Here is a 19,492-nt window from a genome sequence, read left to right as displayed (position 1 = left end):
CTGTCGAACTTTTGTTTTCGAGACTTCTAACGTTCCCCAAACAACTCCCGACGTCGCTGCAACGCGTTTCTCTTTTAATCCCGAAAGTCGTACTCGATTTCCGCTAAACCGTATTTTGTGCAATTGGGCCGACCTTTTTGAAAGCTTGAAAGTTTTCAAATACCCAAACAATTTAATAGACCCGGCGAGGGATTAAAAACACATTTATCAGTATTCTGTGCGTCCTTAAGAACAAAAGAGGTTCAAGTGGACTCGTTTCTGGAATTCTAATTCCGCTAAATTACGACTTTTGTTTACCCCGCAATAGCGACATGCAAAATGAAGCGATTAGCGGTGTGGTAATCGCAGTGACTAGAGCGAAATTGTGTTTATCTGAGCTCGCAGGCTCGTTGAGGCGGATTGGTCTTTGAACAATGGCACTTTCGGCTAAAGTGCTTTTATCCACGACTCCTTTAATTCACATCCTAAAGCGTCTGCTCTCTTCTTCTTCTTACATTACCATTTATCAGTTCTGAGGGCCGAAGCCTTTGTTTCTCTAAAGAGTGCAAGAACTTCCGAAAACGCGCTTGCGTCCTGTTTTATATGCGTTAAATTTTAGTTCGCGAATACTTCAGCGGAATTTTGAAAATGTTTACATTTATTTAAATAAATATTATTATTTTAAAATAATTTTGTAAAAAAAAAAAAAAAGTAATTTCCTGAATATTTAAAGCAGTACTTTTATGGTAAAATAAAAAAAAAGTAGTGCCGCGCAATAATATGGCTTATTTACAAAATCAAAATTAATTAGTATATTATTTGTCAAGTTTGTGCTTATCAACACATACTTCATCTCTAAACGTTGATCGGATAGTTAGCTATAATTACTGGTATTTTTTTTAGGTGTGTTTTGGGTGATACCAACAGTTTTATCTCACGTGACTGAATCAACCTGATTGCATGAAAGCAAGTTTTAAATCACCTTCGCTTTTTATCTTAAGGATTTCATTCCTCAACTGATATTTTCCCGCACACTTAAGCGCGAGCTCAGACAGGACTCTTCAGAGCAACACTCTAAAGCGATTCATTTCTTCTCTCCTCCCGTGGTTTCTGGTAATCTGTGGAAACCTGCGGCTTCCCTCTCACGGCTGTCCCGTGGTGCACCGGGAGCACGTGGGTTCGGGCCCTATCGGCGCTCCGCACCTGTGCAAGGTGAGAAAGCGGAAGATAATCCTGGCACGGATTCGCCTCATCATCTCTGCGCTTCGCGGGAACCCGAACAAACAAAATAAAGTAGCCTTATCTGCCATCAAACCTTCAAAACCCCCAAAACTTCCACCATCTGCCGGCGCCATCTTAACTTCAGAGAACTTCCCGCGCGAGGAGAAGAAAGCTGCCCTCCGTCGAGCCAGCCGTGGATGCGTTTACGGTTCAGGGAAGAAACGAGAGATTTGCGGATGATTTTCAGAGCTCGATCGGACTCAAGGTGAGGCAGGATTAGCGCTAGACGCTTTTCGTGGCTTCAACCTTTATCTCCAAATTGCCTTTCAGGAGGTGAGGTGTGTAAAAAGAGAAAAGCGGCGCATTTTCTCGCCCTTGTCGTCGGGAGTCACGGACGTGCGTCTCAGTCCACTTAAACCGTTTTTGTGAAGCGTAATTTCAAGGCATTGTGCGCGAGCGCGTCGCGTCGGTTGTTTTGGTTGCTTCAAATTGAGAAAGCGAGATAAGACGATTTGAAGTGTGTGTGTGAGGGGGGAAAAAATGTCAGGGGCTTTGGGATGAAAGCGTTTTTACCTCAAAGAAAATTGACTCGAGTACTTACGACCGAAATCTCGGACAAAGCACACAAAGTTCAATATTTGATGGACATCTATTTTTGCCGCTTTTTTTACCTCACGTAAACACGCCATTGTGTTTCAGGGAACTAAAGGGATGCTAGTTAAAAGTTCACAAACACTATATTTTAAAATAACATAATAATAATAATAATAAGCCATTTCAATAGAATACACGCAGCCTGACAAATCAAGTTCAAATATTAATATTAGTCGGGAATGTAATTAAACTTGGGAGTCGTGCGTTTTATTTTATGGGATATAAGAAAATGGCACTTTTAAATACAATATGAATGTTCAACCATCCCCCTCTGTTGGCAAAATTAAAAACGATTTACCATGTGCTTTGCTTTTTTTTGCAATGATACGGTAAAAGAAACATTAGCACATGGGCCACGTCTCAAGGCTCCACAGTGAGCTCATTTTAGACCAGAAAATGCAATTCAAGTAATTTTTTTATGCACTTAACAATAACCCGGAGACCAAAACAATCAGCATCATGCGTAAATGACAAAGTCCTATTATTTGGCGTAGCTGGCCCTGGCATAAAAGCCTTTATGAATGTGTTTTAGGTTACTTTTTGTAAAATCTTTGGAAGATGGAGAGTCAAAGGTCAGGAAAAGATGCTAATGTCTATTTATACACTATATATATATATATAATCTCTCTCTTCATCTATCTATCTATATACACACACACACACATTTTTTCTTTCAGAAAGCAACAGAGCGGTTGCATTCAAGTGTCTGGCCTTAGTCGAGCCCTAGATGTGTCACACCAAATCCACCCTGAACGAGCTGGCCCACGCTGTTGCGATAACATATCGATTTGCCCGGTGTCTTTAATCCAGGAACCCCTGCACCTTGTTTCATTCGTCACAGCTCGTTTATTCGTTCGATTTGCCACCATTAAACTACTTAATGGACCTTCCGGGCCTTTTAACATCAACAGATGGGAGAACAGACACCGGAGCATCTTACCTGAGTTAACAGAGCATCCACGTCAATCTTTCACCTGGCGCCGGAAACGTGGCCTACCTGCTCAGCATGTCGAGCCGAAGAAGCGCGCTTCCTCCCAAGAACGTGGAACCAATACGATAGTCAATAAACGGTAAGATCTATAGCTGTAACGTAAACAAAAAAACGTAACCTAAAGCAGGCCTGCATTAAAAGACGAGGAAAATATACAAATTATAACAAGCCAATGATACATTTGTAAATGAACAAATATAAAAACAGTACTGCTATGTCAATAGTTTGCTATAATTATATTGTTAATTATTTTGCACATATCGCTATAATTGTGTAAAATGTCTTGGGCTTTGCTGCCAGTAGTCTGGTTGTTTTCAGAGGAAATACTGTATTAAAAAAAAAAAAAAGATGACGAGCCTTTATTCACTTTCACTGACGAAAAGTGAAGCTCTCAGCTGTCAATCGTGACTTAAAGCTTATTTTAAAAACAAACAACCTAACTTACAACCACAACAATCAAAAAATATATAATTAAAAAGAAAATATATGAATTGGGATGTAATTAATTTAGACTTGTGTTCCATTAGATTACACGGAGAGGGCGGGGTTTATGACCTATACTGGGACCAGAAACCTGACGCTTCACTTTTGAGGACTAGTGCGGCAGATAGTCTTTTTGTATTACATTCTGTTTAAGAAATATAGTACTTACGTTTCCTGCCTAGTATCATCGTGTCAGTGACAGACGTTGAACAAGTCAATTTGTTGGTGTGGCTTCATCGTCAGTGATGAAACAAAGGCGGCAATATCACTGGGCGTGTGATCGTTTCAGTTTTCAAACTTCATACGTTATTAACTATCAAATGTATGCTTTCCGTATTATGTTGTGTGCAAAATATCACGCTTTAATATTCAAATTTTAAATTGAAAACAATTGTCACTTGACTTTTTTTTTTAAAGTTGCTATATTTAGGATTCAAGTATTGTTTTTTTTCGCCCGGCTCCTCCTCCTACGGACAAGCAGGTTGCCAGATTGAAGACACCAACTGGAACGAGCGCAGCTGACGCCGAACTGATCCTTAAAGGTCCCGTATTGTACACCTTTTTGGAGTTTTGTTAGGCGTTGATGTCCTCAGGAATATATATTTGCATTATAAGTAACAAAAACCATCTCAATGTTTTTATACCTCTCTTAGGAACTCAAAAACAGGTCGAAGTTGGCCTGGCTAATTATTATTCACGAGCCTCTCTACTGATTGGCCTGTTCTTTTCCGAGTGACGCACGAGCAGGCCAATCAAATGTAACGAACGTCACAATTATGGACGCAGAACAAAACTAAACGGCGCATATTCAGCTACATAATCAACTTAATACAGCCTCAAATTAGAAATACGATCGCATAGCAGATGCCACTGCCAGACCAAAAAAAAAAAAGGACAGCTGTGGTTAAACACAATAAAACGAGTGGACTGGACAGAAACAAGAATGCTTGAGTTTGCACACTTCTTATCAGAAAAGGTTTTTTTATGACTATTTTTTTATGAAATAAAATAAATGGTGCATGTAAAACTGATTAAGGGCAGACTGGCCCTTAACCATTTATTTTTTTCTTTTTTTATGCTGTTGTTGTTTTTGTTGCCCGCCGAATATAATAAGTGATTATTTCTGAATTCGCCCTTCAGGAGTAAAATCGTGACTCGGTTGCCCGGCAACACGTGCTCCCGCCAAAAGGATGCGAGACTCAAGAACGGAGAGCCAGGCCTGTCCTGTTCAGAACAAAAGTGCAAAACTAGTCCAGGTCAGTTACATCTGTAAGTAGTTTTGTCGTTGTTTATTTAGCAGTAGCACTCAATTTACCTGTCTATTAGTTCAAAATGACCAAAAGGACGTAACTACTATTGTAAATAGTAATTTAGCAGACAAATCTTCACAGTTTTACATGTTTTGAGGGGGCCAGACAAGGCAAAAAAACATGGTTACTATATAGCCTACCATAGCCACAAATTAAAAATGGTTTTGCAGTTCTGCCGTCGTATTTATAGGAAAACTCTGCAAATGGTAAACAGCTAATATACTTTTACCACAGGACTAGTAACTCCACGGTCGGTTTTTCCCGAGGACAAAAAGTGACCCATGATAATGCAAAAAATGTTCAGTGTTAAGATTTTTCAATGAAGATATATTCAAAGTGCATTGCTGTACTGATTTTGGCAAAAACGCATCGTCTTAATGCAATGCTTATTGTTACAAACACATTAATACTACGTGCAAACAAATTATAATGAGATGGTTGTTCTGCAACGAGATGGAGATGTTGATAAAAAAGTGAAAGGTAAAAAATAAATAAATAAATAGTATATATACATGAGAGATATCAGGGGAAGTGAAAACACTTAAAGGGAAAATGGATCTTTATTCACCGAGGGACTTAAACTTTTATGTGGTGATGATGATGATGATGATGATGATGATGGCCAAACACAAAAAAATATTGTTGTCTGTGGTTTTAAAATTTGTTACGGGTGTATAGGATGGCCTGGATGAGTCTGAGATTACCAGGCCTGAAATGTTGTCCCAGTCCGTCCCCCTTAGGGGATTTATATATGATCATGGGTAATTCTATATGCGTTTTTGAGATTAGCCGGACTAGTGATTAGTTGTAGTTGGGGTGTTATAACGTAGCTGTAAAAATAGTTGCCTGCTGAAACTGAAACGTGTGCGTCTTCATCGTGACTAGATAGAGACACGGTGAGTTTGTCTTCACTAAAACTTACAAGTTAGATGTGATTCCCCTCATAGTAACAATCCTGTCAGAGCCTTGGAGTGAGCTACAGGTCGGCCAATCTGGTTTCATCTAGTTAACCTTTTCAACATGTTTCCGTGTTGTTGTTGTCAGTGCTCGGGTGATGACTGAAGGAGGTGACTGACTAGATGCAGTCTGTGTGCAGTTTATTGTGGACTGACCATTTTGAGACGTATATGGTAGGCCCTAGACTTCACTAATCGTGGAAAAAAAGCCAGGAAGCTTCAGATTTGATAATATGGGACCTTTAGGGCCCGGGTATACTTCACTTACAGACACTTTCCATTTGCCAGCTTCCGTGACCGAGCTGAAATACGCTGTTTTTTTTCCCGCCACCTGGCAACCCGGGGTTCCGAAACGCGATTGGTTGAACCGGCGGTGGGCGGGGTTCACAAACCAACTCCTGCATTCCGGGCCGGAACGCACGCGTTCTAAAGAGAATTAATTGACTCTAGCGGTGTTTACAGATAAACGAGCATTAATTTAGCACGTTTCTGAAATATCTGCAAACATATGGTATCTGTATGCTTTTGCAGAGTCAGAATGCTACATACAGAACATTTGATGTTTATTTGCTCTCATCCAGTTAAAAAAAGCGAGTTAAAAAGGGTTTACAGACTTGGATACTTAAAAAAAAGCTCATAGCTTCACTCTCCGTTTCCGTTTCTTTTTTCAGATAGCTTTTTCATTTGCATGCTGACCTTCATCCGTAGGTGATTTTGCCCTTTCCAAACCAAGACTGCGCACTGCAAGAAGAGCATCACGAAATGCCACAGAATCTGTGATTTTAGGAGATTAGAGCCAATGCTGTCTGTAAAAAACGACGCAACACTTTTTATGCGTGATATTTTTGCAGGCTCGTCCACATAAATGGCAACGGTTTCTTTTATTAAACGCGATTGCTATTATTATTAAATTATTTACAAAATATAAACATTACCGTTGCGAGAACTTTAAGTAAAATGTATTTACGTAATATAACATACCTCTTTATATATGTTTCTGGGTTGTCTAATCAAAAGCTCGGCCTCTGCGGCCATCTAGTGGCTACTAAGTAACACCACTGCGAAAAAAAAAAGAGGGAAACGTCAGTACGGAGGCGCAAACTACGTAATGGGCGTGGTTTGCTCATTCCGTCTTCCTATTGGTCCAAATCCAGGAAGCGTTTCGTCCGCGTCCGTTTCCGCTGTTATTTGAAACGATAAACTAAGAGCTTGTCGGCTCGTGAAACGATGAATTGACGGTTTTATATGATATTAATCAATCAACGTTAACCTCCTGTGCTTTAAGGTATGATATAACATGCGGTTAATCGACAGGAATCGTGTTAAGGACGTGAAATTAAAACCGCGTTTGTATTCACTGTTTGTTTTGATGCGTTTCATTACTACTTATGTTACGTGTGTGCTATGGTATGGTTTTCTAATGGTAATAGTTTTCTAATTTCTTACGGCTTTTCTTTTGTTGTAGAAGAGTGGAGTTTATTTTACTTCACAGAATGAATCGTAGCGTGGCATTTGTTCATTATTAGCGTGGGGTTATTTTATTAGTTATTCAGTTAACAGACCTGTCGTAAGTGTTAATACCCGTAGACATGCATGCATATATATATATTTATATATATATATATATATATATATATATATATATATATATATATATATATATATATATATATATATATATACACACACACACACATTGACTGACTAACCTGACAATTTGCACAGGCATGCATTGTAAATGCACATTGCATGGAAATACACGATATTTACATGCATCTGTTTTCTTCCAGGCTCTCAGGTTAGAGATGATGGAGCAGGTGAGTCATGGGAAGCTGTTTCTAATTGTTCTTGCGGATGGGAGGGATAGTAATCCGATCTGTGTCGGTTCCCTCCACCTGCTGCTGGGGTTTGCAGAGCTGGTCTGGTCGGAGGAAAGGTGGAAGACCCCGAGAAGAGGCTTAGAATAGTGTCGCAGCGCATAGATAAAGATGGATAGAAAAGCTCTGAGTGCTGCATTGCAGTCCAGAGACAAAACATATGTGTTTTTGTGGACCTACAGTCAGTTTAAGGTAGCAAAATTGAGGAGACTCTGATATTTTCGCAGATGTTTCGGCGCGATATTGCGTGTGGTGATGCAGGTGATTTATAACGTGTTTGATTGATTGTCTTGCAGCAGGAGCAGAAAGAGTGGGACGCTGTTAACAGGTTGCTGCAGCATCATGGCTTCAAACCTGTCAGCTTTGCAGACCCAACAGAGAACAAGAACCTTGCGGGTAATTGCATCGCTGATGCTTTTCTTTAAAAAAATAAATAAATAAAAAAATATATATATAAAGTTTTTTAAAACAATTAATTCTATACGTAATAAATATACACAGTGCACACACATGAAGAAAAACGTTTAACAATTAATAATAAATAATAAAAAAAAACAAGTATTGAGTATTTGCATGTTTGTTGCCTGTAGAGTTGGTTTTGTTGGAGCGCAAGTCTGCATCTGAAGTACGGCTGATGTTGAAGACGATGCTGTCAGATTCTGAAAGAAGACAAGGTTTAATTCAAGAGCTCATTCAGTCCAACAGCCAACTAAAGTGAGTCTAGCTTTCATAATTTCACTGTCAGCGTGCTTGAATATGCCTCCAATGTAAATGGTCGCTGTTGTTATTATTTTTGTTATAGCGCAAAAATGTAAAAAAAAAAAAATTATATTTTACATAATGTGAAGGATATTTTAAGAATTGTTTTTGCTTTGTGATATTCATCCCAAAATAAAATGAAACATTTGAGAGGATATTTTGTTTAATGAAAATCGGGTATATTTTTAGAGCCATTACAAAAGTTTGCACTGTGACATTGTTTTCATTACAGTAACGTAAAATAATTGTGCTCTCAAACAGTTTTTGTTTACACAGTATATACGAGTACTGTTTATATGTATTATGTGTATAAGTAAACACACTAATGCATGCATATATTTAAGTTAATGTTATGTTTATATATATATATATATATATATATATATATATATATATATATATATATATATATATATATATATAATGCAAATTCCATGAATATAAATATATACATGTAGTAATATACATGTATATATGTGTATTAAATATGCACAGTGCACACACATTATGTAAACAAAAACTTTTATTTTGGATGTGCTTAATCGTTTGACAATTTTAAATGACATGCATGCTTATTTAAAGTTTTCAACAAGATGAAACAACAAACTTTTTTGTTGCTATAATGCAAATGTTATGTTTGCAGTAATTTGAACTTCAGAGGTAAATGTGCTTAATTGTCAAAAAAAGTATGTACTTTTTTGTTGATACAAAATACACTGTAATCTCTCATTTTTGTGTGAAATGAGTCATTCCTTTCTTTATTGGAATTTCAGCATAGATATTCGAAAGACTCTTTAATATTTGAACTGTTTAGCGCTTGTGGTCTCTCCCGGGACGTCTCCTGGACATGTCGCTTCTGTCAGCACGCGCTCAATAATGTAAAGCCCTGGAGAGCGGCAGCGCTGGCCATCTGCTGCGGTGTAATGTAATGCAGGACGAGTGGAAGGAGATGAGATCCGCTGACGGGTTCCCAGCTCATTCCACAACATAGCGAGCGCGAAAACTGCGCGTAAAGATGCCTGTGTGCTTTTCAGAGAGGAAGTGCAGCAGCATCAGACGCGGGCCGCCCGTCAGTCTCAGAGGGCCGCCGAGCTGGAGGGCATCCTGGACGGGGTGAAGGTCAAAGTCCAAGACCTAGAGGACTCGTACGTCGGTAAAGCGGCCCAACAGCGCAGCCAGTTCCAACAGCTGCAGCAGGAGAGGAGAGATGCTGAGGTACTGGTGGGGCGAAGGCGTGAAGCACCTCTCTCTCTCTCTGGGCGTCAGGATCAGTAGTGTTGGATGTGTGTTTTCAGAAACGCTGTCAGTCTCTGGAGCAGAAGCTGTCTCAGGAGAAGGAGCAGGTGACTCAGCTGCAGAAGAAGCTCCAGTACGTCGTGAGGGAGGAGGAGAGACGCGTGGCCCAACAGAATCAGGCCTTTCAACAGATCCACCGCAGATCAGCCCGACTCGACTCCAGCACCGACCCGCAGTGAGTGCCGGAGAGGATCATGGGATCGGCATCAGTTATAATCAGCGGCCTCTGAACATGCTGCTGTATTTCTATTAAACAGCATGCTTCATTTCTAAAAAATGAATGCAATAAATTTGTAGAACATTTTCCATTGAATATTATTATTATTATTTGCTCCGTGTAATTTTTTTATTTAAAGTAAATTAGAATTATTTAGTGATTGTGACCAACTCCAAGTTATCAAAAATGGACAATTGTAGTAGTGTTGTTGTTATTATTATTATTATGCTTTCATTATTCCCAAATGAAAAAGAAAAATATCAGTGATTAAGTTCACTGGTTTAAAGTATTTCTTTATTTTGAGGACCATATTTTATACTGTAGAAGATTGTCTAAGTTCTATTAAAATTAATCTTTCAATTGATTCATTTCTATTTTACTGTTTTGTAAATATAATTTATGCATTTATATACATTTTTTTTATTTTATTAAAATTTTATTGAGTTCCTTTATTTTTATTGACCAGTCATTTCTGTCTATTTTTTAAAAATCAAGTATCTATCAATTTAAAAAAAGACATTTGTGACCCAGGAACACCAAATTTGTCATAAGGGTAATTTTTTCTTAAATTGAGATTTAAATATAATCTAAAAGCTGAACCTTTGTTAGGATTTGACAATGTTTGGCTGAGATACTATTTTAAAAAATAAAAATTAAATTAAAGGGTGTAAAAAATGTAAAAAAACATCGAAACATTGAGAAAATTACCTTTTTAAAATTGAAGTCCTTAGCAATGAATATTACTATACAATATGTACTATATTGCTAAGCATATAACAATACAATGTATTGTTAGCCATTGCTACAAATATACCCGTGTGACTTATGACTGGTTTTGTGGTCGAGGGTCACATTTTAACTGCGTGTAAAAGCTGACACTGTTAATGTTCCTCTGCAGGATTTTGGACATCATCGACGAGTACGAGTCCCAACTGCAACATCTACGAAACGAACTGAAGTAAGTGTATGAAAGATGCCCATTTTAATTCGAAATGTAAATTCCTCTAACATCAGCTTTATCTTTTCCTGCAGATTATATAAAAGTAGCTCTGGAGAGAAGGACTCCTCAAACTCCCAAAAGAACTCCGCCGCCGACACGTCTTCCAGCCATAAGGCCCTTTTAAAGGTATCACAAAGAGAAATATTTGATTTCTGTTCTCGATCCTGACACGCACACGTGATTCTGCTCATCTCCAGTCGTACCAGGAGCAGCTGAAGGAGACCAAAGCTCAGCGAGAAGAACTCAGGAGCGAAATCCAGCGCTTAAAAGAAGATCTGGAGTCCAGGTTGATGGTGGACTTTTGTAGCCGTGACTATTGTTATGCATTTATAGTTGGTGACGTTTTTAATGTTGCACATTTTAGACCCACCACAAAAGAAATGAAAACCTGCAAACAGCAGTTGAGACGCATGGATCGAATCATTCAGCAGAGCAACATCAGGTGAGATCTGACGCGAACAAACAGTTCTTCTAATGAACCAAGCTGATGAATCACTTGTTAAATAGATCATCTGAAGCCCTCAAAACGCTGGACTCACGAGAGACGCTAAATACAGATAACACAGGAATCCAGCACCTAGATGCCTTGAACTGCAAGAGACTCCTTATAGTACGTAAAGATAAAAGTAAACTAAATCCAAAATTCTTTTGTTCAATTCAAAGATTTAGTTCAGCCCAAAATGAAAATTCAGTCATTCACCCTCATGTCGATCCAAACCCATAAGACCTTCATTAATTTTCTGAACACAAATGGGTCAAATAGCTCCAGGACTTCATCAAAAATATCTTAACTTGTGTTCTGAAGATAAACGAACAAGTAATGACAATTACCATTTTGGGGTGAACTGACTCTTTAAAATATCAGTAATGGTTAATACAATATATCAACTGTACTAAAAGGTCTGATGTTTCTGCTTGTTTTCCAGAGTGTTTGTAAGGAGCTCAATGTGCAAGATGTCAGTCACCTCACTTCTGCTGTGAAGCTTCAATGCAAACAAGCCGAATCTGCCTTCAAGCTGGAGAAGGTGATATTTATCAGAGTTTGAATAGCATGCTGTTTTTCGGTGTGCTAATATACACACAGAATATGAACTAAAACCGTTTTCCAAAACACTTAAATTTGCAGTATTACGTGTCCCACAATGAGGTCGACCGTCTTCAATGTGACAAATGAGCTACATGAAACAAACCTTGAAAACAAAACTTGAGCTTTACGTAATGAGCTCACGATGTAATGACAATTCCATGTAGCCTATGCATTACCGACATCATCGCAATCTGATGTCATCTACAGATCCTGCATGACATCACCACAGTCCTGACCAATCCCAGGGCTCCTTTGGGTTTGCTGAGACAGCGTACGCAAACCAACCTCAAACTCAGCAGGGAGGCGGAGTTTGACCTGATTGCTTCCACCCTGGAGATTTGGAGCCAGCAGCTAACCTCTCTAGCAGTGAGTCAAATTTTGAACTGAAATGAATTTAACTAAAGGTGCCGTCACATTTACGTTTGGCAAATTTTTTTTTTGAGGACAAAATTCAATAATTTCAATAATAATAATTAAAACAGAAATCTATGCAAATGGTTGAACCTAATGCAAAATCTGCTTGGAAAAAATTTTCAGCCTCAACCTGACAAAATTCTGTGATTTCAGTAGAAGTCTATGCTACCAGATTTTGCACTGAATTGTTCTAGAAACAAAAAAAACTAAATTTTACCCACGCAAAAAAAAAAATCGCCCAAAATGGTACATTTTATACTGTCGACTTCATATGAAGCAAAGCTCAAACAGAAATGTCGCCCAACTCTTGTTTGAATGTGTTTTGTTTGGTTCAATAGGATCTTCACCGTGCCCTTGTCCGATTGGTGAAGAGGTTGTTGCCATGGCAGCCAGAGGGCAGCATCACCACACCTTCGGGTCCTGTGCGGGTGGAAGATTTGCTGCTGATCGTTGACACTCTGCTCGATGAGACGGCATCAGATGACCAGGTACTTCTCCTGAAAGCAACATTTCGTGCGCTTGAAGGTCCATCCGCTGAAGATGCTCACAATGCTCTTCAGGTTCTGCGGAGCCCCACCAGACACACCCTGGAGTCCATGGTTGCCCACTTCCAGAAGCTCTTTGATGCTCCATCGCTGACAGGAATCTATCCTCGCATGAACGAGGTCTACACCAAGCTGGGCGAGATGAACAACGCCATGAGAAACCTCAGAGATCTTCTGGACTTGGGTACTGAGATCGAGATATGCCGAGACATCTTTGGAGGGTTTCATAGTTCCCATAGACATGTGACCTTCGTCTTCCTCTCTGAATTGATGTTGTTATATCTAGATGATAAAGCGCCCCCTAGCGAGGTCGTCAACAAGGTAGCTGCGGTCGTGATGCAGTCAGGAAGCGTAGCGGGTCAGGAGCTCCACAGCCTTCTGGAAAGCAGTGACATTGAAAGGTACGTCCCTCTCAGTGTTTTCGTTTTTGTGCTCAGATGTCTGTAAACCTATTCTTTAACATTTTATATTAAGGTTAGCTTGACACTAGTATCAGTTAATGCAGTAATTCCCAATTTTCAACATTTGGAGTTGACCATAAGCTCTGATGACACGAAGATCAAGAAACGTTGCAATGCTTCAAATTTAATTTTATGATATCTATTTATCAACTGTGACCAATTTTTACTGTACCTTCGCGGTTTAATTCATTACTTGAGTTTACGTAAGAGTGGTTTCTGAAAGGTTATATATTTATTTAAACATTTAATTCCATGCATCAAAATAATGTTCAATTTACGTATCTTTAAAAGTAGCACTCAAAAGGTGTAGACATTTTTTTTTTTTTGGTGACTTACCAATGTGTAAATCTATGGTAGGAGAGTATTTAAATGAAGGATGCAATGCAATTTGTTAACATTTGTGCTTGTCCAGTTACTTGTATGTGCACCATTATTTAACTCCCATCTTAAAGCTGGTCAGAATGGAAACGAGATGATGTGTGCAGTTTTCGATTGATTACATTTTTTAAAATTCCTTTGTGATCTAAGTTGATGCTGACATATACTCTGTTTATTGTTGAATTATTGTTGGGTTTTATTTATGAAAAAATGGTTTAGAAAAAAGTAAAGCTTCTAGTTTTCTTTAAATTCAGGAACCATTTAAACAAGAAGGCGCCATTTGTATTTCGCAGCATCATCTTAAAGCTGAAGGATCATGAGGAATTCTTCCCAGTTTTCCACACATTCATCCTGGAACTTCTGCAAACACTGGGTGAGAAAAAACTTTATTCACATTCAGCAAGACAAGAATCAGTCAAACGGAAATGAACAGTTCATTGAGTAGTATTCTGTTCTAGTCATTAAAAACCTTGCGGCACTAACTGGTTTGTGTTTCCTCTCTTTCAGACGTCCCGACTCTAGACGACGTTTTGCCGACGGTACGTTCTCTCAAAGGCTGCTGATGTTTTTGTAAAGCACCATGTGTATTCACTTCGGAAATTTAAACGCGTTTATTGTATTGTTCTTTTTTTGTTGTTGTTTAAATAAATTAGCATTTCTGCTGTGTGTGTTGATTGAATCAGCTCGTAACAGCGGTTACTCTCAAACACATTTTGTAACGTCACGACCAGCAAGTGTGCGTTCAAAAACCTCTCCTACAAGAAACAGTACGTTGTTGTGGTAGAGTTTGCAGGCGTCCGTCAGTCTTTGTCCTCTGAGGCGCCGGAGTGTCCCTGCAGTCTCTCCATGATCAGACTGTTGGAAGGTGCGTTAGTGATGAGCGTCAAGACGAACGTGGACGTCCCCTTGAAGACGTGGCGTATGAGCGTGCAGGACGCCAGGTCCTCGATGTGGAAGCCCGCGTGACGCTCAGCGTGACGCTGGAGAAGAGAGTCCGGCGGCTGATCGCCGAAAAACTGCGGGGTTTTCGTGAAGTAGTAAATATTTGAGGTCACTTATGGATGTAGGTACATGAATGTTTCATCTGCTCGGACTGATACTTACAGCTTTCCCCGACAGTGGATTGATGAAATCGGCCCAGTATCCTCCTCTCCAGAGCATGAAGCAGATTTCTTTAGCACCACTGACAAACTGCAATCAAACGTTTAACTCACTTATTAGTTGAAAAAGATATTACCTTCACTGAAAGTAACAAAGACATTTATGATGTTAGAAAAGATTTTGATCAGTATATTAGAACGGTTTCTGAAGGATCATGTCACAGGAATAAATTACAAGATATTAAAAAAACAGCTATTCTACATTTTATTTTTTTTACGATATAGGTTTTACTGTATAACTTTCAAAAACTATATATAAAGATGTAATTTTTTCCATTATATTCAGGACAGTGGAACGCTTGAAATCTCTTATCTGTAATTTATTCCTGTATATAACTAGACTTTTTTTTAATGACAGTTTCAAGACTATACTGTATATAAAATGTATCATGATACAATTAGCGTAAATATAAAAATAATACACATCAATACCCAGTAAAATTTGTATATTTAGAATATATAATTTAGAAATACTATATTTTAAAGTTAAATGTTTTAATGCAATTAATGTATAACATTATTAACAACAATTGAATGATAATTTTAGTAAATTAATGCACCTTTTCAATTATTTTGTGAATTTATTGATGATCCTCATTGTAATGCAGCTAAATGATTTCATAAACTGCATAATAATTTAGAAATATATAATTTACAAATACAGAAATAAAAAGCTTAATAAAAATACAATATTACCAATATAATGTAACAAAATATTAACACTGCATCTTTCTGGTGAAAAATGTAGTGATTGTCATTTATAGTTATTTTTAAAGATTCAAAATACTGTTAAAAAAATAATTATAATTTCTGACTCAAAATAAAATTCAATATTGTGCATCCATATTGTGTTTCTTTTGTTTTTAAAAATCTAAAAAGTATCAAAATAATAATACATAATGTATAAAATTATTATTATATCCTTACAAAATTATTATTTTATGATGAACAAAGTGCACTATAATTTAGAATAGTACATAATTGATTAGTGTGTACATGTAAATAAAAATGAAGATCGAATGGTCCAGTCAGACTCACATGATCTAGTAATTCGTGTTGATCTTTGCTCTGATCTTCTGTGGATGTTTTCTGGTTCTTCTGTGTTACGGTGACGACTGTGATGGGACTCGCGGGCAGCACTGGAAAAAACAGCTCCAACTCTGTCCGAAAACCAACAACGACTCGATTCAGAAGCTGCAGGCGCGAAGAGCTTTAGCATATTCTGTGAGATGAAGTACCTTTCTTCAGCAGCTCTGGGCAGGAACGCATGGAGCACTCCACGTCTGACTGACTGAAGTAGTGCTCGGCTTTGCTGACTCTCTGCGCCGACAGAGACGCTTCCTTACCCTGAACAAACGAAACCGCTCGCTCACTGAAGAATCAACACCACAAGAGCCACAAGATTCTTGAGCAGATTTTTACCTGATACTCGTTCACAAACTGAGCGAGGATGAACTCGTGTCTCTCTGTGCTGGACGGGGCGGTTAAAACGTCCGGGACCGTCCTGTGAACCGGTCCTTTCATCTGTAACCCGGTCCCCTTCAGGTGACAGTCGAAACCCACGTTGCCTGGCAACTGGAAACGCTGATCCTGAGGCCCAAACGGACCCATGGTCTCATCTGGCCATACTGTCCTGGGACCTGTCAGATACATAAAGCAATATTTAAATTGATTTAAATAAATTATCATAATAAATAAAATGTAATAAAAAAAAAATACACACATACAGTACAGACCAAAAGTTTGGACACACCTTAATAATAGACTGTTAGCTGCTTTTTTCTTGCCATAATACAAATTCTAAATAAAGAAAAACAAGTGGCCATCATTATTTTAAGAAATGAAGGTCAGTCAGTCCGAAAAATTGTGAAAACTTTGAAAGTGTCCCCAAGTGCAGTCACAAAAACCATCAAGCGCTACAAAGAAACTGGCTCGCATGCGGACCGCCCCAGGAAAGGAAGACCAAGAGTCACCTCTGCTGCGGAGGATAAGTTCATCCGAGTCACCAGCGTCAGAAATCACAGGTTAACAGCAGCTCAGATTAGAGACCAGGTCAATGCCACACAGAGTTCTAGCAGCAGACACATCTCTAGAACAACTGTTAAGAGGAGACTGTGAATCAGGCCTTCATGGTAGAATATCTGCTAAGAAACCACTGCTAAGGACAGGCAACAAGCAGAAGAGACTTGTTTGGGCTAAAGAACACAAGGAATGGACGTTAGACCTGTGGAAATCTAATGTCCAAATTTGAGATCTTTGGTTCCAACCTCTGTGTCTTTGTGCGACGCAGAAAAAGTGAACGGATGGACTCTATATGCCTGGTTCCCACCGTGAAGCATGGAGGAGGAGGTGTGATGGTGTGGGGGTGCTTTGCTGGTGACACTGTTGGGGATTTATTCAAAATTGAAGGCATACTGAACCAGCATGGCTACCACAACATCTTGCAGCGGCATGCTATTCCATCCGGTTTGCGTTTAGTTGGACCATCATTTAATTTTTAACAGGACAATGACCCCAAAAACACCTCCAGGTTGTGTAAGGGCTATTTGACCAAGAAGGAGAGTGATGGACTCCACAGTCACCGGACCTGAACCCAATCAGGTGGTTTGGGGTGAGCTGGACCGCAGAGTGAAGGCAAAAGGGCCAACAAGTGCTAAGCATCTCTGGGAACTCCTTCAAGACTGTTGGAAGACCATTTCAGGTGACTACCTCTTGAAGCTCATCAAGAGAATGCCAAAAGTGTGCAAAGCAGTAATCAAAGCAAAAGGTGGCTACTTTGAAGAACCTAGAATAAGTCATGAAAATAAAGAAAACTCTTTGAATGAGAAGGTGTGTCCAAACTTTTGGTCTGTACTGTACGTACACACATATATATATATATATATATATATATATATATATATATATATATATATATATACACATACATATATATATATATATATATATATATATATATATATATATATACACACATACATATATACATACATACATACAATCTTTTTTATTTTATATATATGTGTGTGTGTGTGTGTGTGTATATATATATAAATCTTATATATATATATATATATATATATATATATATATATATATATATATAAAATCTTATTTTATATATATATATATATATAAAAAAAAAATTAACATCACAATTGTTTATAATATGCATCACACACCTGAGTTTTGAGCTGATACAGCTATATAGGGCTCATCTGATCCTGACGAACCTGCGGCTGAAAAACCTCTGATGGACACAATCCTCTGAGCCAGCGTGTGAACCACAGACGACTGACTCACCTGTCTGACCCTCCGGCACAGCACCTGCATTAATAACACACACACAGCATTACAACACACACCGTAGAAACACAGGAAGACCTGGAGCAAGGCCTGCAAGACTCACACTCGCCATCACGTGCACAGCTCCCCCTCACTGCAGCCTGCAACAAACAACACACACAACCTTCATTAAGACTAAACCCTTGGACTCTACAAACACAGCAATGAACAATCACAGCAATAGGCTATAGAGTATAGTCTAACGTTAAAAAAAGGTTTCTCAAAGCATAGCCAGTGTTTCTGTGCGTTACTTTGTCTTAAACATTGTTTTATTTAAAAAAAACATCCATAACAGCCATTGTTTTCTTGACTAAATAAAACTAACAACACGTTAAATGTCAAACTCCGCGGCAGAGAGCTGCTGTGTGTTTCTTTAAAGCGAAAATCAGCTTTTAATCAGCTCAAACGCACACCGGACTCCACTGTTATGATCCGCTCACTTTCACTTCGAACACGATGAACAAACGACACAAAACGCGATTTCGGCGTCGACGCGCGACTTACATGCCCTTCCGGTGTTGTAGATTGACGCGACGCGGGTTTAAACGCGCTCTGTCGTTATGTTTAGAGCGGTTTGACGGTAAAGTACAGCGTGTTCTCCGCTTACTCACCCAGTTCGTCTTCTTCACAAGGTTCTGTTGATCACGTCCGCACGCCGTACGTCATGACGTCATGACGGCGCGTCGCAGAGCACAAAATCCGCGAAAGACGCGAAACGTTGAGTGACGCAAGAAAGGGAAACAACCATTAATAAATAAACAAATAATAAAATTAAAAAATGTTTAAAAATGAAATAAACAATATTTGTAATGATAAAATTAAATAATTTATATTAACGTTAATTGCACATAATAACAATAACACGCTAAAATGTATATATGCATTTAACTGAAATATGTATTGTTACTATATATTAAACATTTAATGTCAAATATAAATTGTATTAATAGACACATCAGTACAGAAAAACTATATTACGATATTGTTGCAATTAATGTGAACTACTACAATTATAGAAAGTACAATAAAAGTACATCCTGCCTTTATAGGCACTGAGACGGTCAAGAGCAGAATCAAAATCTTCAGTGCTTATCCTGTTGGACCTGTCTGCTGCTTTTGACACGGTAAACCATATCATACTCCTATCAACCCTCAGGCAGATGGGTGTCTCTGGAACAGCCCTTCGGTGGTTTGTGTCTCTCTGGTAGGTCATTCAGGGTATCATGGAGGGGCGATGTCTCAGAGTCTCATCACCTCACTACTGGAGTGCCTCAGGGCTCAGTACTTGGGCCACTGCTTTTCTCCATCTACACGACATCACTGGGCTCTGTCATCCTGAAGCATGGCTTCTCATATCAC

General features: G+C 38.6%; 2 protein-coding genes across 16 annotated transcripts; one reads left to right on the top strand and one right to left on the bottom strand.

Moving 5' to 3' along the window:
* The first annotated feature begins 1,082 nt into the window (after positions 1-1,082).
* Positions 1,083-14,290, top strand: cep70 (centrosomal protein 70). Of its 14 annotated transcripts, none has more exons than XM_043223207.1 (19): positions 1,083-1,465; positions 2,766-2,924; positions 3,810-3,870; positions 4,469-4,584; positions 7,385-7,411; positions 7,768-7,867; positions 8,062-8,185; positions 9,265-9,445; positions 9,526-9,701; positions 10,642-10,701; positions 10,776-10,869; positions 10,941-11,185; positions 11,251-11,353; positions 11,670-11,768; positions 12,038-12,196; positions 12,583-12,732; positions 12,805-12,973; positions 13,076-13,190; positions 13,883-14,290. In XM_043223207.1, exons 4-19 carry the CDS (start codon positions 4,519-4,521, stop codon positions 14,055-14,057), a joined length of 2,043 nt encoding a protein of 680 aa, XP_043079142.1. In that variant the 5' UTR covers positions 1,083-1,465; positions 2,766-2,924; positions 3,810-3,870; positions 4,469-4,518; the 3' UTR covers positions 14,058-14,290. The 14 variants fall into 14 exon arrangements, with proteins under 14 accessions (XP_043079142.1, XP_043079143.1, XP_043079149.1 ...); XM_043223221.1 differs by lacking the exons at positions 2,766-2,924; positions 3,810-3,870 and having other exon boundaries at positions 1,093-1,465; positions 10,941-11,029; positions 11,108-11,185; positions 13,922-14,001; positions 14,136-14,290; XM_043223208.1 differs by lacking the exon at positions 3,810-3,870.
* Positions 13,996-18,857, bottom strand: mmadhca (metabolism of cobalamin associated Da). 2 transcript variants are annotated; one of them, XM_043223223.1, is made up of 8 exons: positions 18,745-18,857; positions 18,198-18,234; positions 17,971-18,115; positions 16,211-16,428; positions 16,027-16,135; positions 15,827-15,948; positions 14,733-14,819; positions 13,996-14,644 (listed from the first exon to the last, which is right to left on the bottom strand). In XM_043223223.1, the coding sequence occupies exons 2-8, from the start codon at positions 18,204-18,206 to the stop codon at positions 14,429-14,431; spliced, it is 906 nt and encodes a 301-aa protein (XP_043079158.1). In that variant the 5' UTR covers positions 18,207-18,234; positions 18,745-18,857; the 3' UTR covers positions 13,996-14,428. The 2 variants fall into 2 exon arrangements, with proteins under 2 accessions (XP_043079158.1, XP_043079157.1); XM_043223222.1 differs by having other exon boundaries at positions 18,638-18,775.
* Positions 18,858-19,492: the final 635 nt, after the last annotated feature.

This window comes from Puntigrus tetrazona, chromosome 22, assembly GCF_018831695.1.
Source record: "Puntigrus tetrazona isolate hp1 chromosome 22, ASM1883169v1, whole genome shotgun sequence".
NCBI lineage: Eukaryota > Metazoa > Chordata > Actinopteri > Cypriniformes > Cyprinidae > Puntigrus > Puntigrus tetrazona.
The sequence above is the reverse complement of the archived record's forward strand: the minus strand, read 5'-3'. Positions and strand labels throughout refer to the sequence as shown.

Excerpts from the sequence above, each read along its gene's own strand:
- cep70 (XM_043223208.1), top strand. The coding sequence starts at position 4,519 with ATGCGAGACTCAAGAACGGAGAGCCAGGCCTGTCCTGTTCAGAACAAA. Across the intron at positions 11,186-11,250 it reads ATTCAGCAGAGCAACATCAG|ATCATCTGAAGCCCTCAAAA; the intron begins GTGAGATCTGAC and ends CTTGTTAAATAG. Across the intron at positions 12,197-12,582 it reads AGCAGCTAACCTCTCTAGCA|GATCTTCACCGTGCCCTTGT; the intron begins GTGAGTCAAATT and ends TTGGTTCAATAG.
- mmadhca (XM_043223223.1), bottom strand. Across the intron at positions 16,136-16,210 it reads AGTTTGTGAACGAGTATCAG|GGTAAGGAAGCGTCTCTGTC; the intron begins GTAAAAATCTGC and ends TCGTTTGTTCAG. Across the intron at positions 14,645-14,732 it reads ATCCACTGTCGGGGAAAGCT|TTTTTCGGCGATCAGCCGCC; the intron begins GTAAGTATCAGT and ends AAAACCCCGCAG.